The 13,947-nt window shown below is 42.8% G+C and overlaps 1 protein-coding gene and 1 pseudogene across 7 annotated transcripts in view; both read left to right on the top strand.

Moving 5' to 3' along the window:
* The window catches only part of SLC22A15 (solute carrier family 22 member 15), a 67,320-nt gene that overhangs the window by 51,488 nt on the left and 1,885 nt on the right, over nt 1-13,947 (top strand). For 2 of the 7 annotated variants that reach the window (XM_073896078.1, XM_025872510.2), the window contains 3 exons: nt 8,772-8,892; nt 10,357-10,429; nt 13,445-13,633. In XM_073896078.1, coding sequence (XP_073752179.1) covers nt 8,772-8,892; nt 10,357-10,429; nt 13,445-13,633 — 383 coding nt within the window. Of the gene's footprint in view, nt 1-8,771; nt 8,893-10,356; nt 10,434-13,444; nt 13,634-13,698; nt 13,885-13,947 lie in introns of those variants that run through there. The other 5 variants (XR_012379307.1, XR_012379308.1, XM_025872512.2 and 2 more) reach the window with 5 other exon arrangements.
* On the top strand, nt 974-2,467 carry LOC112824552 (peptidyl-prolyl cis-trans isomerase A pseudogene; annotated as a pseudogene).

Here is a 13,947-nt window from a genome sequence, read left to right as displayed (position 1 = left end):
GAGGAAAGCATGATCATCATGAACACAGTAACGGAGGCTATAAAAGACGTATGTGTAACATCTAGAGTTGAAGCATACATTATATGAAAAAGAAAATGCAGTGAATAAGATTAACTACAGAAGGTCAGTGAAAGACATAACAAAAGAAAGTATGTAAGGGGCACCTGGGTGGCTCAGATGGTTAAGGATCTGCCTTTAGCTCAGGTCATGATCTCCTGGTCCTGGGATTGAGCCCCACATCGGGCTCCCAGCTTAGCAGGGAGTCTGCTTCTCCCTCTCTCTCTGCCTCTCCCCTTGCTTGTGCTCTCTGTCTCTCTCTCTTTCTCAAATGAATAAAGTCTTTAAGGAAAAAAAAAAGTGTGCAAAATGAAGCAGAAAAAAATAATTGAATGAAAAGTTAACAAAGCATCAATGAGTTGTAGTACAACACCAAGCCTAAGGTATTTGTACTTGGAGTCAAAGAAGGGGGAAGTAAAGAAAAAATTATTTGCAGAAAAGGTGGTCAGATCCTTTCCATGTTTGATGAAAGCTATAAACACATAACAAGAAAGTCCTGTTCATCAAGAGGATATAACAGTACTGATTGTGTAGCATCTCGTAACAGATTCAAAATACATGAAAATTGGATAGAACTGAAAGAATAAATACATAAATCCAGAATTACAGTTGGATACTTCAATACCTCTCAACGATTAATAGCAAAATCAGACAGCAAGTAACTACAGATATGAAGACTTGAACATAACCTAACTGCCATTTGTCAGACGCTCTCCCCTAACACAGCAGAACGTGCACTCCATCTAAAGCACCCATGAAACATTTACCAAGAAGGGCCACATTTGAGCCATAAAACAAGTTTCAGTAAATTGAAGAGGATTGAAATCTGCCAAAAATAGTTGTTTGATGAGAATGGAATTAAGCTAGAAATCAGCTGAAAAACATCAGGAAAATCCTCAGATATTTAGATTTTAAAAACCACTCTTCTAAAAACCCATGGGTCAAAGAAGAAAGGAAATTAGAAAAAATATATATTCTTTTAAAGATTTTATTTGGCAGAGAGAGTACGAGCAGAGGGAGTAGCTGAGGGAGAGGGAAAAGTAGGCTCCCCGCTGAGCAGAGAGCCCAACGTAGAGCTTGATCCCAGGACCCCAGGATCATGACCTGAGCCAAAGGTAGCCGCTTAACTGACTGAGCCACCCAGGTGCACCGAAAATATTTTTAATTAAACAATAATTAAAGTATAACATATCAAAGTTTGTGGGATGCAATAAAGCAGTGCTTAGAGAAAAATTTAATTGAAAATGTGTCAGAAAAAGGTGTTTTCAAGTTGATCTCAGCTTCTTTCCTAAGAAAATAGAAGACAAACTTAAGAAAAATGACAAACACAAAGCAAGGACAAGGAAGCAAATAATAAGAGCAAAAATCAATGAAATAAAATAGCAAAATACTGGGGGAAAAACCAGTGAAACCAAAAGCTGACTGTTGAGATCAATAAAATCAATAAAGCACTCGCCAAACTAATATAGGAAAAAGAGAAAAGACACACATTACCAATATCAGGAATGAAAGAGGGGAACCTATAGAAACTGTTGGCATTTAAAAGGGAATATTGTGAACATTTTTATGCCAGTAAATTCAACTTGGGCAAAATGGATCAATTCCTTGAAAGATACAAGCTGCCAAAGTATACTCAAAAATGCAGATAACCTGGCCTTGCAGACGCCACTGCGCCAGAGTCGCCCTTGCCGCCCAGCCATGGTCAAACCCACTGTGTTCTTTGACATCGCCGTGGACGGTGAGCCCTTGGGCCGTGTCTCCTTCGAGCTGTTTGCAGACAAAGTTCCAAAGACTGCAGAGAACTTCTGTGCCCTGAGCACTGGGGAGAAAGGATTTGGTTATAAAGGTTCCTGCTTTCACAGGATCATTCCAGGATTTATGTGGGGGGGGGGGGGTACTTCACACGCCATAACGGCGCTGGAGGCAAGTCCATCTGTGGGGAGAAGTTTGATGATGAGAATTTCATCTGAAGCACATGGGTCCTGGCATCCTGTCCATGGCCAACGCTGGACCTAACACGAACGGTTCCCGGTTCTTCATCTGCACTGCCAAGACTGAGTGGTTGGATGGCAAGCATGTGGTCTTCGGCAAGGTCAAAGAAGGCATGAACATTGTGGAGGCCACGGAGCGCTTTGGGTCCAGGAACGGCAAGACTAGCAAGAAGATCACCATTGCTGACTGTGGACAGATCTAATAAATCTGACTTGTGTTTTATCTTAACTACCAGACCATCCCTTCTGTAGCTCGGGAGAGCACCCCTCCACCCCCACCTGCTTGAAATATCCCAGAATCTCTGTGCTCTCGCTGCAGTTCTGCGGGCTCTGTGGTTCCTTATCCCCAGGTCTAGCTGGATTGCAGAGTTCAGTTTATGATGATGAAATAAAACCTAAACCTAAAAAAAAAAAAAAAATGCAGATGACCTGAATAGACCTATACATTCAAGAAATTTAATCTGTCGGTAAAAACATTCTTACAAGAGAATTCCAGGCCCAGATGGCTTCACTGGTGAATTCCCCCAAAAACTTAAGGAAGAAATAACAGCCATTCTATACATTCTTCCAGAAAACACAAGAAGATGGAATACTCTCCCAACCTTATTTGTGAGGCCAGCAATTACCCTGATACTAAAACCAAACAAAGACTTTACACGAAAACTACAGATCAGTATAGATGCAAAAATCCTCAACTAAATATTAGCAAATTGACCAAGCAGGGTGTATGCTACCAATGTAGGGTTAGTCTGACATTCAAAAGCTAATCGGTGTTATTCACCATCTTAAAAAGCCGAAAGGAAAAAAAATCATAGGATCATTTCAATACAAGTCAAAAAAAGCACTTGTGAGAGTTCAATACCTCTTCATTACAAAAACCATCAGCAACTAGAAGTAGTTGATAAAGGGCATCAAGGGGAAACCGACTGCTAACATCACATTTAATGGTAAAAAATTAAATACTTGCTCCCTAAGATCAGGACAAAGGCAAGGATGTCCATTCTTACCACTTCCTATGGAGCAGTGTACTGAAATTACTAGTGAAAAGGATAAGGCAATACAAAGAAATTAAAGGGATCCAAATTGGAAAGGAAGAAGTAAAACTGTCTTTATTCACAAGACTACTTGCTTGTGTCCATAGAAAACCCTAGGGAATCTACAAAAAAAAATCTACTAAATTAATAAATGAGTTTCACAGAGTCATATGACACAATTTTATTTCTATATATTAGCAACAATTTAAAATTGAAAGGAAATAATACCATTTATAATAAAATTAAAATGTGATATATTTAGGGGTAAATTTTACAAAATATGTTTAAGACCTGTAGAAAACTATAAAATATAAAACATTGATGAGAGAAAGAAAATCAAAGAAGAGACTAAATAAAGGAATTGGTGGTGATAATAATAATAAAATAAATGAAGAGGTTACCATGCTCAGGGTAGAAGATCTTGTTTAAGGTATCAGTTCTCCCCTAAATCAGTCTCCCTTCAGCACGCTCAATCCCAGTAAAATTTCCAACAGACTTTTTTTTTGTGGACAGATATTGACAAGTTAACACCAAAATTTTTATGGAGATGTAAAGGGTCTAGAATATCCAAAATAACTTTTATCAAGAAAAATAAAGTTGGAGGACTTACCTGATTTTAAAACTTACTACAAAGTTACATTAATCAGGATAGTATGATATTGGCAGATAGGAATGGATATATAGATAATAGAATATAGTATGAAATAAACCCACGCATATGGTCAGTTGATTTTTATTTTTTGAGGGGGCCTGAGGTTTTGATCACCTTTTAAAAATGTTTTCTATTATACATAGAGAAAAATGGACACAGTCAGTTGATTTTTAGAAAAGATAACAAGTCAGCTCAATGAGGAAAAGATAATCTTTCAACATTTGGTGCTGGGATAATCAGATGTCCGTGTGCAAACAATTTAACTTCAACTTGCATGTCATGTCATATGTAGTAATTAGCTCTAAATGAGTGGGAGACTCAGTTGTAAAGGCTAAAACTGTAGAAGCTCTATAGGAGAATGTTAGAGAAAAATCTTAGTGACTTTGGTTTAGGCAAAGATTTCTTAAATAGGACACAAAAAAGCACAAAGCGAAAAACATTCATTACTTAGGCTTCAAAATTAAAAACTTTTGCTTTTTGAAAGACATAATTAAAGAAATGAAAAGCAAGGCATAGACAGAAAAATAATTGCAAAACATATACCTGATAAAGGACTTGTACCCTGAATATAGAATGGACTCTTGCAGCTTAATAATGAGAAAAAAAACATGGGCAGAAGATTTGAACAGACACTTCTCCAAAGGGATAAGAAAATGGTCAATAAGCATGGGAAAAGATGTTCAACTATTTAACATTAGGGAAATGGAAATCAAAACCACAGTGGAGATATACCACCGTGCACCTATTCGAATGTCTAAAATTAGGGTGCCTGGGTGGCTCAGTCAGTTAAGTGTCTGCCTTGGGTTCAGGTCATGTTCCCAGGGTCCTGGGATCAAGTCCCATGTCAGGCTCCCTGCTCAGTGGGGAGTCTGCTTCCTCCTCTGTCCTTTCTCCCTGCTCGTGCTTTCTGTGTCTCAGATACATAAATAAAGTCTAAAAAAAAAAAAATAGAATGGCTAAAATTAAAAAGACCAACCATACCATCATTGGCAATGGTAAGGAAGAACTGGAACTCTTATATCCCACTGATAGAAATGTAAAATGGTACAGACCCTTTGAAAAACATTAGCAGCTTATTTAAAAGGGAGACATACACTTGCCATATGACTCACCTTTACCCAAGGGAAGCAGGAACACAGATGTACACAAAGACTTTGATGCAAATGTTCATAGTAGCTTTATTAATAATAGCCCAAAACTGGAAGGAACCCAAATATCCATCGGCTGAGGAATAGATAAACAAATTGTGACATATTCGTACAATGAAATATTGCTCAACAACAACAAAAGGATTGAACTGTGACCTGCTGATACACGCAATAAATGGATAAATTTCAAAAGCATTCATGCTAACTAAAAGAAGCTAGACACAAAAGTCTACAAACTGAATTATATCATTCATGTGAAATTTTAGAAATGGTGAAACTATAGTGACAGAACTTTGTGCATATATGGTATTTTTCTTTAAAAAAATGGGGGGGAATGGGGCGCCTGGGTGGCTCAGTCGTTAACCGTCTGCCTTCGGCTCAGGTCGTGATCCCAGGGTCCTGGGATCGAGCCCCACATTGGGCTCCCTGTTCCGCGGGGAAGCCTGCTTCTCCCTCTCCTACTCCCCCTGCTTGTGTTCCCCCTCTCGCTATGTCTCTCTCTGTCAAATAAATAAATAAAATCTTAAAAAAAATTAAAATTAAAATTAAAAAAGGGGGGGAAGCAAATGAATTGTAGGGGTTTTTTTTTTGCCCACCTGTGTATCACAGCAGAGGGCATACTGCTGTATTAAATATGCATGAGAAATCAAAAATTTGCCATAATCACCCAGTGAATGAAGTAGTTGATTAAGTTGAAGTTTTACTATTTGGGGTCAGTGAAATGTGACTATAACATACTGAGATTTTTTGTTCTGGCACCCTCAGATGGGCTCTGAGAAAACTTCCAGATAGCTAGTTCCAAAAATGGTGTCCTTACAGCTTCATCATTGGAATAAACTTATAACCTCTTGAATTTAGTGCTTTGAAGGATACAAGATACAAGTGTTTGGAGAATTATCTTTTTTTCCCCTCAAAGATAATTGAGTTTAGTTTTCCTTTTTTTTTTTTTTTAAAGATTTTATTTATTTAATTGACAGAGAGAGAGAGACAGAGAAAGAGGGAACACAAGCAGGGGGAGTGGGAGAGGGAGAAGCAGGCTTCCCGCCGAGCAGGGAGCCCGATGCGGGGCTCGATCCCAGGACCCTGGAATCATGACCTGAGCCGAAGGCAGTTGCTTAACCAACTGAGCCACCCAGGCGCCCCCTTTTTTTTTTTTTTTTTTAAGATTTTAGTTATATTTATTATTCATTCATTCATTCATTTGACGGGGGGCAGAGCACAAGAAGGCAGAGCGGCAGGCAGAGGAAGACAGCACAAATTGGTGAGGTGGGGGGGGTGCAGAGGGAGAAGCAGACTCCCCACTGAGCAGAGAACCTGAAACAGGGCTGAATCCCAGGACCCTGGGATTATGACCTGAGCCAAAGGCAGACCCTCAACCCAATGAGCCACCCAGGCGCCCCTAGTTTTCCTTTTTAAATTACTTTTTTTTTTTGTAAACAGTCCCTTTGGACTTTTGCTGGTAATAGCCAGTAGTATCTGATTTTATTTTCAGATAAAGAGCCAAAGTCAGGAATCAAAGGAACCAGCCCAGTGGCTGCAAAGCACTCCTGAACATTGACTCAGAATGACCAACAGCCCAACAGCTCCCGAGGCAGGAGCCCCAGAAAGGATAAGAAATAATTTTCTAATAAACAGAACTGTCTGAATTGACATGGACTACCTGGGGATAGGTGAATTCCCCGAGGTTCAAGTGGTGACTGCAGACACCATTGTCAGGAACGCAGGGGAGAAGTTTCAAGCATCTGATGAGGTGTTAGGCCGGTGGGAGTGCTCTGTGGGTACACGGCTGGAGCCTCGCTCCCCAAAGGGCTTCCATCTGGAACCGTCCTGAGCTTCACGTGAAAGGCTTCTTCCAGCTTTGGATCTTGTGGGTGTTTGGATCAAAGCCTTCTGTGGCGTGCCATTTGAATTCAATTTTCAGGACAGCAATCCCCTAACCTGTTGTTAAAGATGTTACAGAGCGTCACTGTACAGTTCTGAAAGATGCCATCCTGTACAGGTTGAAAACAGCCCCAGAGATCATTTGCAGTAAAGCAAATGTGCATATTCCTGTTTGCTCCAAGGCTACCGAATACCTTTTCCTGACACACTGAGTTTTCTGGAAAATAATTGAAGAATTGCCCTTGTTATTGGTTTAATGGAAAAGATTGTTAGATCTCAAGTGCAGACATATATCTTGGGGTAAACGCCAAAAGGCAGAGTTCTTTTTCCAGAAGCACTCATGGCTTAAAATAATATATTCAGTACTTAAAAGAGCTAGCATCTTCTTCCAAATAGCCTGGCAGAAGAGGAGAAAGCCCCAGATGGTTGGGTTTGGCAGTGCGTGGGCCACTGTGTTCGGGACACCATCTTTAAAGTAGAAGAAGATTTATTTCATAGTCAAGCAGGGAAGGTGAAGCATAGTTTAGGATGGAGTATTTAAATGCCCCCCTCCTTAGAAGTTGAGAGAGCATTAACACCGATTCTTTTCACTAAATTAATCCCTACTGTAGTCCTTCTACTTATTTGTTCAACAAATATTTAGCAAGCACCGTGGAGGATTGTCCTATGGGAGATGGTGTGAGGGGCACAGATACAAACAGGATACCAGCCTTAGCCTGAAGTAACTCGAAATGTATTGGGGGCAGACAAGACAGAAAAGGAAGCAGCTCCAGGAGTGTGTCTGAAGCGTGCCGGTTGAATGGATTAGGGAATAGGCACAGTGGAGGTCAAAGGAAGGAGAGGATATTGCTTTTGAGTTATTTAAGGGAAGAGTGGTTTCTATGAGCCAAGCAAGCAGCCGCAAGGAAGGGGACAAGCGAATTCTATTTGGCAGAAATGTCAAGGAGAATGAGAGGCAATTACTTTGGCGATTAGGACCTCGCTGTTGACCTTCAAGAGTAGGACTTTGGAGGAGAACATGCTATCGGAAGCCAGATTGTAGTGAGCTACAGGGCAGGTGTATTTGGGGAAATGGAGGCTTGGTCCCTCATTGAAGATGTCTGCTAGTCAAGGGGGAAAGTACCACAGAGTCAATGAGATTTTTTTCCTTAGAAGGAGAAATTGTTATTTTGAAAGCAGAGTCTAGTGGGTTATTGAAGGGAGAGGTTAAATATGTTTGAAAGGGAGTAATTGCATTGCAAGATCCCAGGGAGAAAAATGTTAATAAAGGAAAGAACCACGGGATAATTGATAGTATTTTTGATAGGGAAATGAGCTGCCATAATCTGTATTTTTGTATTTTATGTAAAGACGTAACATTAAGAAACTGAAATATCATTAGTGATTAGTAATTCAAGTAAGAAGTTGGGCAGGAAGAAAGATTAAAAGTAGTTCCATATTTAGAGTCTTGTTCTTTAAAGAACATTAATTTATACCCTCTGGTAGTCTTTTAGCGGGATTATTCCTTATCTTCCAATGGAACACCAAGAAACGCCCACTGAAGAGAGTCGTTCTCCTGGACCGGCCCTCTGCCTCTTACATCCGTCAGACTTACGGCCCGAACGCGCCAGAGCTTGTCATGCTAACCACCATTTCACATCACTGGTTGTTGAACGAGGTTGGGAAGGAGAGGCCATCCCATGGTGGATGAGACTTACCATCCCCATGAAGCTTGCTTTACTACAGGACAGTTTTCCAAGAGCTCTGTCACTGAGGAGGAAGCGAGTTTAATCACCCACAATGACCACCACTGTGGAAGGTGTCGGAGAGCTAGCCAAGACACTGGGAGAATATTTGTGTGGGTGTGTTATGTGTGCTCACTGAACCTTCTGAATGTGTATTCCATGACACTACCTCCTTACCGTTTGAGATCACTATTCATGCCTCTGGCTCCTTCAGAATTCAGTGAGTCATTTAAAGGTGTTTTTCTCCCTGAAGGACCTCACGGTGTTACCCTTGTCCTCCTCAGACACAGGTGTGTTTGCCGTGGTGAACAGCCATTCCTTGTCTCTGCTCGGGAAGCTGACGATCAGCGCGGCCTTTAACGTGGTGTACATCTACACCTCTGAGCTGTACCCCACAGTCATCAGGTGAGCCTCACACGTCCTGCATGTTTTGCTGTAGACCCTTGCAGCGGCAGAGGGATGGTTCTCGTTCCACCAGGACCAGAGTTAGTGTGGGCCAGCAACGATCCAGCAAGCAGGCCTAAGCCCAGAAGTTGCCTGTGTAGACTGCACTCAGCCCACTTGGCTGAGGAAAACGTAGCTGTATGTTGGGCTGAACTCCCTCGTGTAAATCATGAGGGAAGTCCTCTACAATGAACACATCCCATCACCCAAAGAGTGCTCGGATGCCGTCTTGATTTCATTGGATTGAATTTATTCAGTCACCCATCCTGTGTCAGGCACATGTCAGGCAAGGGGACTAGGTCCCTGTTCTCACAGGACCTACATTTTCACTCAGAATATACACATTGTTAAAAAGATAATTCCACTTAGAAGTGATGATGAGGTTTTCATATTAGTTGTTAAATGTGGTTTCTAATGAGTAGGACATGCTCCTATCAAAAAGAACATACTCTGAGGTTTCCCCCTCATAAAATAAGTCTGAAAACAAGATGGGAAGGGCAGGGATGTAGCTCAGTCTTCTTAGAACTGCCTCTGAGGGCCGGGCAGGAGCTCCCTAGCTCAGCACTTCCCCAGGCTTTTCAGAGATCATTCCAAATGTTTCCCTTATCCGTGCAAACTGAATGATTCTTTCTGCCTATTAATTTAAGTCCCTTTTCCTCCAGTTTTTCCCAGGCTGTCTGTGATTGGCTGGTCATTTCCTAATTATTCCTCTGACCTGATTTCTCTGGCTCCTGGCTGTGATGCTAGGATGACCATTTTGCCATTGCTAACAATTAGGCTGGGGTGAGAGGGTGCTGCCTGGCCACCCCACCTGTAACTGCTCTCATTCCCACCCCCTCCCACCTCTTGCATGTCCGTACTCCTCACAAAGGTCACGTTCCTGGTCTCCTGATAATATGTGCTCAATTCATAGTCATATGCCTGACCCTTGAATCGTCAATTTGTTGAATTTAAATAAATGGGCAGACTTCTCAGGTCATAAAGGCCTGGCTCTCCACGGGTATATCAATTCAGAGGAAACCTCACACAAAAACCCGTAAGAACATTTGACAAGAAACATTCTCATGGTCGTTTCTACAACTGTTCTCTGTAATAACTGCACTGTCCAGTATGGGAGTTACTAGCCTCATGTGGCTATTTAAATTTAAACTAATTAAAATAAAGCAAATGAAAAACCCAGTTCCTCGTTCTCACTAGCCCCATTTCTAGTGCTAATAGCTGTCTAGCGGCTTCCATATTGGACAGTGCGGTTGTAGGACATTTCCAGCGGCTCAGAATGTTCTAGCAGGCAGCACTGCTTGTGCTTCCTCCACCTTGGGATTTATTATTACAGGCCCATTGTCCCACAGGGTCTTTACACTCCCCCCGCCCCCGCCGCCCCTGCCAGAACTTACTGATTTTTCCCCCCCTTTTTATGCCTTTCAGGAACGTTGGGCTTGGAACTTGTTCTATGTTCTCCCGAGTTGGTGGGATTATTGCCCCCTTCATCCCCTCACTGGTTGGTTTGTACCTCCTAGTTTTGTTTTTCTGGATTCTCTGCTTTGGAAATGCTTGTGCCTTTGAGTAGAAGGTGGTAATGAACAGTTGCCACTTAAGATCAGCCTGCCGGGCATGGGAACCTTGTATCTTTTAGATTACGTATCCCTCAGGGCAGATGGGCTCGGACCCAGGATGCTCTTAGCCCCGAGGCTCCGCGTGTTTGCTTATCTGCATTTACTGGAGAGTTAGCTAATGCCAGTGTGCTCCTTCCTATCTCCATTCATAAGTTAGCCAGCCAGTGAATATTTATTAAGCTTCTGCGATGTGCTGGGCTCCATGTTGAGCACTTCAACACATATCATCTCAAGTAAGCTTCACAAGAACCATGTGAGGCAGGCATGGTTGTTGCCCTCTATTAAAGATGAGAAATCAGAAGCAGGTTAGGTAACTTGCCCAAAGGCACACCACTTACACAAGAAAATTAGAAGAGAAACATGCCTAGCAGTGTGTCTATTAAGAGTTTTTAGTGTTTCCTAAATGTCATAGTCAAAAGAAAGGGGATAGACCTAATGGCAGCCCTGAAAATCCTTCCAGTCTTGAAATGTTCCAGTTCTGTGACAGATTAATCCCCGGAGCCCCTGCGGATGTCTCTGCTGGGCCGAACTATTGCCCTCCCAGCCAGCACTCAACAAGGGGTGCCTGGATGTGCTGTGTAGACAACTGTTCTGCCCACTAGCGATACACCCAGGGGGTTCCCGCAGGACCAGCCAGGAGGGTCCTTGGCTTCACGCAGCATGGAAATCAAATGTGAGCCAGCAGGAGGTGAAAGAGTTTATTGAAGATCTGGAGAAAGCAGATACAGATGGAGTGACTGTCTGGGAGGCTCAGAAAGGAAAGGAAGGAGTCTCATCTTTGTCCATGGGGCTGGGAGTGGTCTGGTGTACGTGTCCTCTCAGGCATCCAGGCATCCAGGAACCGCTTAGAACAAAGACAAGGGCCCCCGTGTTATTCCTTGGAGCCAAGGTGTCTTGCCATGGAGATGTCTAGAATGTCTCCAGTGGTCTGGAATGCTCATATGATAGCTTCACCTGGTTATTGTCACCTGGTCCTTCCTTAGATATTATCTGTTCTAGAGAAATCACTAAGTCCTGACCTCTTATAAGAAGGACCTATGCGATTTGCTTTACAAGGCGTGTGTAAAGTGGGCTGGGAGTGCGGGTCCTAGCAAGAGGAGAAGCGGGAAAAGCAGCAAAGGGAAAACCAGCTTTTTCTCTCATAGCGTCCCTTTGGTGTCCCTGCCTCACTAGCACGGGAGAATGTCTCTGAAATGCCACTGTGGCCTCTTTTTCTTTCTTTCTCTCTCTCTCTCTTTCTGTCTTTCTTTCTTTCTTTCTCTCTCTCTCTCTTTCCTTCCTTCCTTCCTTCCTTCCTTCCATCTTTCTGTCTTTGACTTGCAGTATACTTCCTTTTCATGGGTATCTCTTTCCATGTTTCATGCTTAATTTTACAGTATAAGACCATTTCTCTAATATAAATTAGTTCCATTCTGCAAAGTGTGTGGACATTAGGGGTTTATCTCTAAAGATCTCTGACTCTGGATGGCTCTCCTAGAACATTAGAATACCTAGCACTGTACCTCTATTCCTGCTCAGTTGAGAAGAGATGAGAGTGTTGTGTCCCCCTTGATTCAGCAGCACACCCACAGTGTTGGACCTGTGTTTGCATGTGGGCTCCAGAAGTGAGATTCCCCCCTCCCACCTCCACCCCTCGCCCCACTTTGTCCATCATCTTTTTACTTCTGAAAAATCAGGCAGAGGATATCCTAACTAGTAGTGGTCCTATCCACGTAATTTGGAAGCCCAAAAGAGAAAAGCATAAAGCTAAGCAACTCCTATACAGGAATTCAAGAATGTTGATCAGCTCAGAAAGGCCCCAGAGTAACACCCCAGTGGCTCTAGAGCAACATAGTTTTCTGTGTCATTATCTTTGAGCCAGTTTGTGTTTCAAGAAACTAAATTTTCCTAAGAATGTCTGTTGGATCTCTGAAGCAAAGCTGTATCACTGTGTTCAGGTAGTTTCTAAATCACACGGGTTCCTTAGGGTTTTCTTTTTCTTTTTGGGGTGTTCGTAACTTTAACCCCGTCCTCCAGGCATGTTGCTGAAGCGGGAGAGCGAGGTTCTTGTCCCATGGAGTTGAAGAATGAATCTCGCAGACAAAGGAGAGGAAAGGGATAGAGTTTTTATTAAGCAAGGATACAATAAAAAAGCTCTCAGCAGGGAAAGGGGCCCCCACAGGATTGCCCCTGAGGGCTTTTAGGATTGGTCTTTTATTGAAAGCTAACCAGGGAACTTAAATCTTTTTAATTTCTCTACTGATAGCACTTTTGTGTAAGAACTAGTGACAACATCTTTAATGGCTTACTTTTTTTTAGGGTCTGGTTAATCTCTGTTGGTCCCAGGTGACTGTCATAAAAAGAGACCCCCCTCCGATGACACCTAGGGCAGGGCGATCTGGTGTGTTCCTTATCTCTGGTTTCCTTACACCTCCTCATTTTGGGGATTTCTGTGAGCCTGATCACGGGAGCCCCCTCCCTATCTCTCCCTACTAGCCTGGCCTGTCCCTCACTCAGTGCTAAGTGAATCAGCGAGCATACTGATTGGCTGATTCCAGGGTGGAGAACTTTAAACTTTATGGTGAGCGAGTATTTGAGGTGTCTCCCAAGCAAAGAGTATGTGGAAATCCCTGTGTTCTAAGCGAGTTGCCTGCAGTGAAAGCAGTACCCACCCCCCTGCTTCCGATCCTATGCACATACCTCTGCCGCCTCTCTGTGTACTCACTCCCACTTCTGCGTGCCTGAGCAAGCACTCCATGATTTCCCAGGGTAACTCTCCATGGGGAAGGAAGTGGCTTATTGTGTATTCTAGTAGGAATAGTAAACATGGCCATGCCTCGGTCATAAAACTGCTGATGTCACATGCTGGGAAATGGATACTGAGTTTTTGTATGTTTTTGTTCTACTCCCTGCCCCCACAGAGATATGTGCAGTGGTCTTTACCCTTCATTGTCTTTGGAGCCACCGGCCTGACTTCGGGCCTCCTGAGTTTATTATTGCCGGAAACCCTTAACAGCCCATTGCTAGAGACGTTTTCCGACCTTCAGGTGTATTCATATCGGAGGCTAGGGGATGAAGCATTATCTTTACAGACCTTGGATCCGCCACAGGTATGGCATAGTCTTCATAGTCTTCTTTTTTTTTTTTTTAAAGATTTTATTTATTTATTTGACAGAGAGACACAGCCAGAGAGGGAACATAAGCAGGGGGAGCGGGAGAAGAAGCAAGCCTCCCGCAGAGCAGGGAGCCCGATGTGGGACTCGATCCCAGGATGCTGGGATCATGACCTGAGCCGAAGGCAGACGCTTAACAACTGAGCCACCCAGTTGCCCCAGTCTTCATAGTCTTCTTAATCTTTCAGGTATACCTCTTGGGATGATGATAGTTTGGGGGGGCAGCAGAAGAATGTTCTGGTTAGATTTAA

The sequence above is a fragment of the Callorhinus ursinus genome, unplaced genomic scaffold, assembly GCF_003265705.2.
Source record: "Callorhinus ursinus isolate GAN/ISIS: 27379988/994484 unplaced genomic scaffold, GSC_fseal_2.0 scaffold9, whole genome shotgun sequence".
Classification (NCBI taxonomy): Eukaryota; Metazoa; Chordata; class Mammalia; order Carnivora; family Otariidae; genus Callorhinus; species Callorhinus ursinus.
The sequence above is the reverse complement of the archived record's forward strand: the minus strand, read 5'-3'. Positions and strand labels throughout refer to the sequence as shown.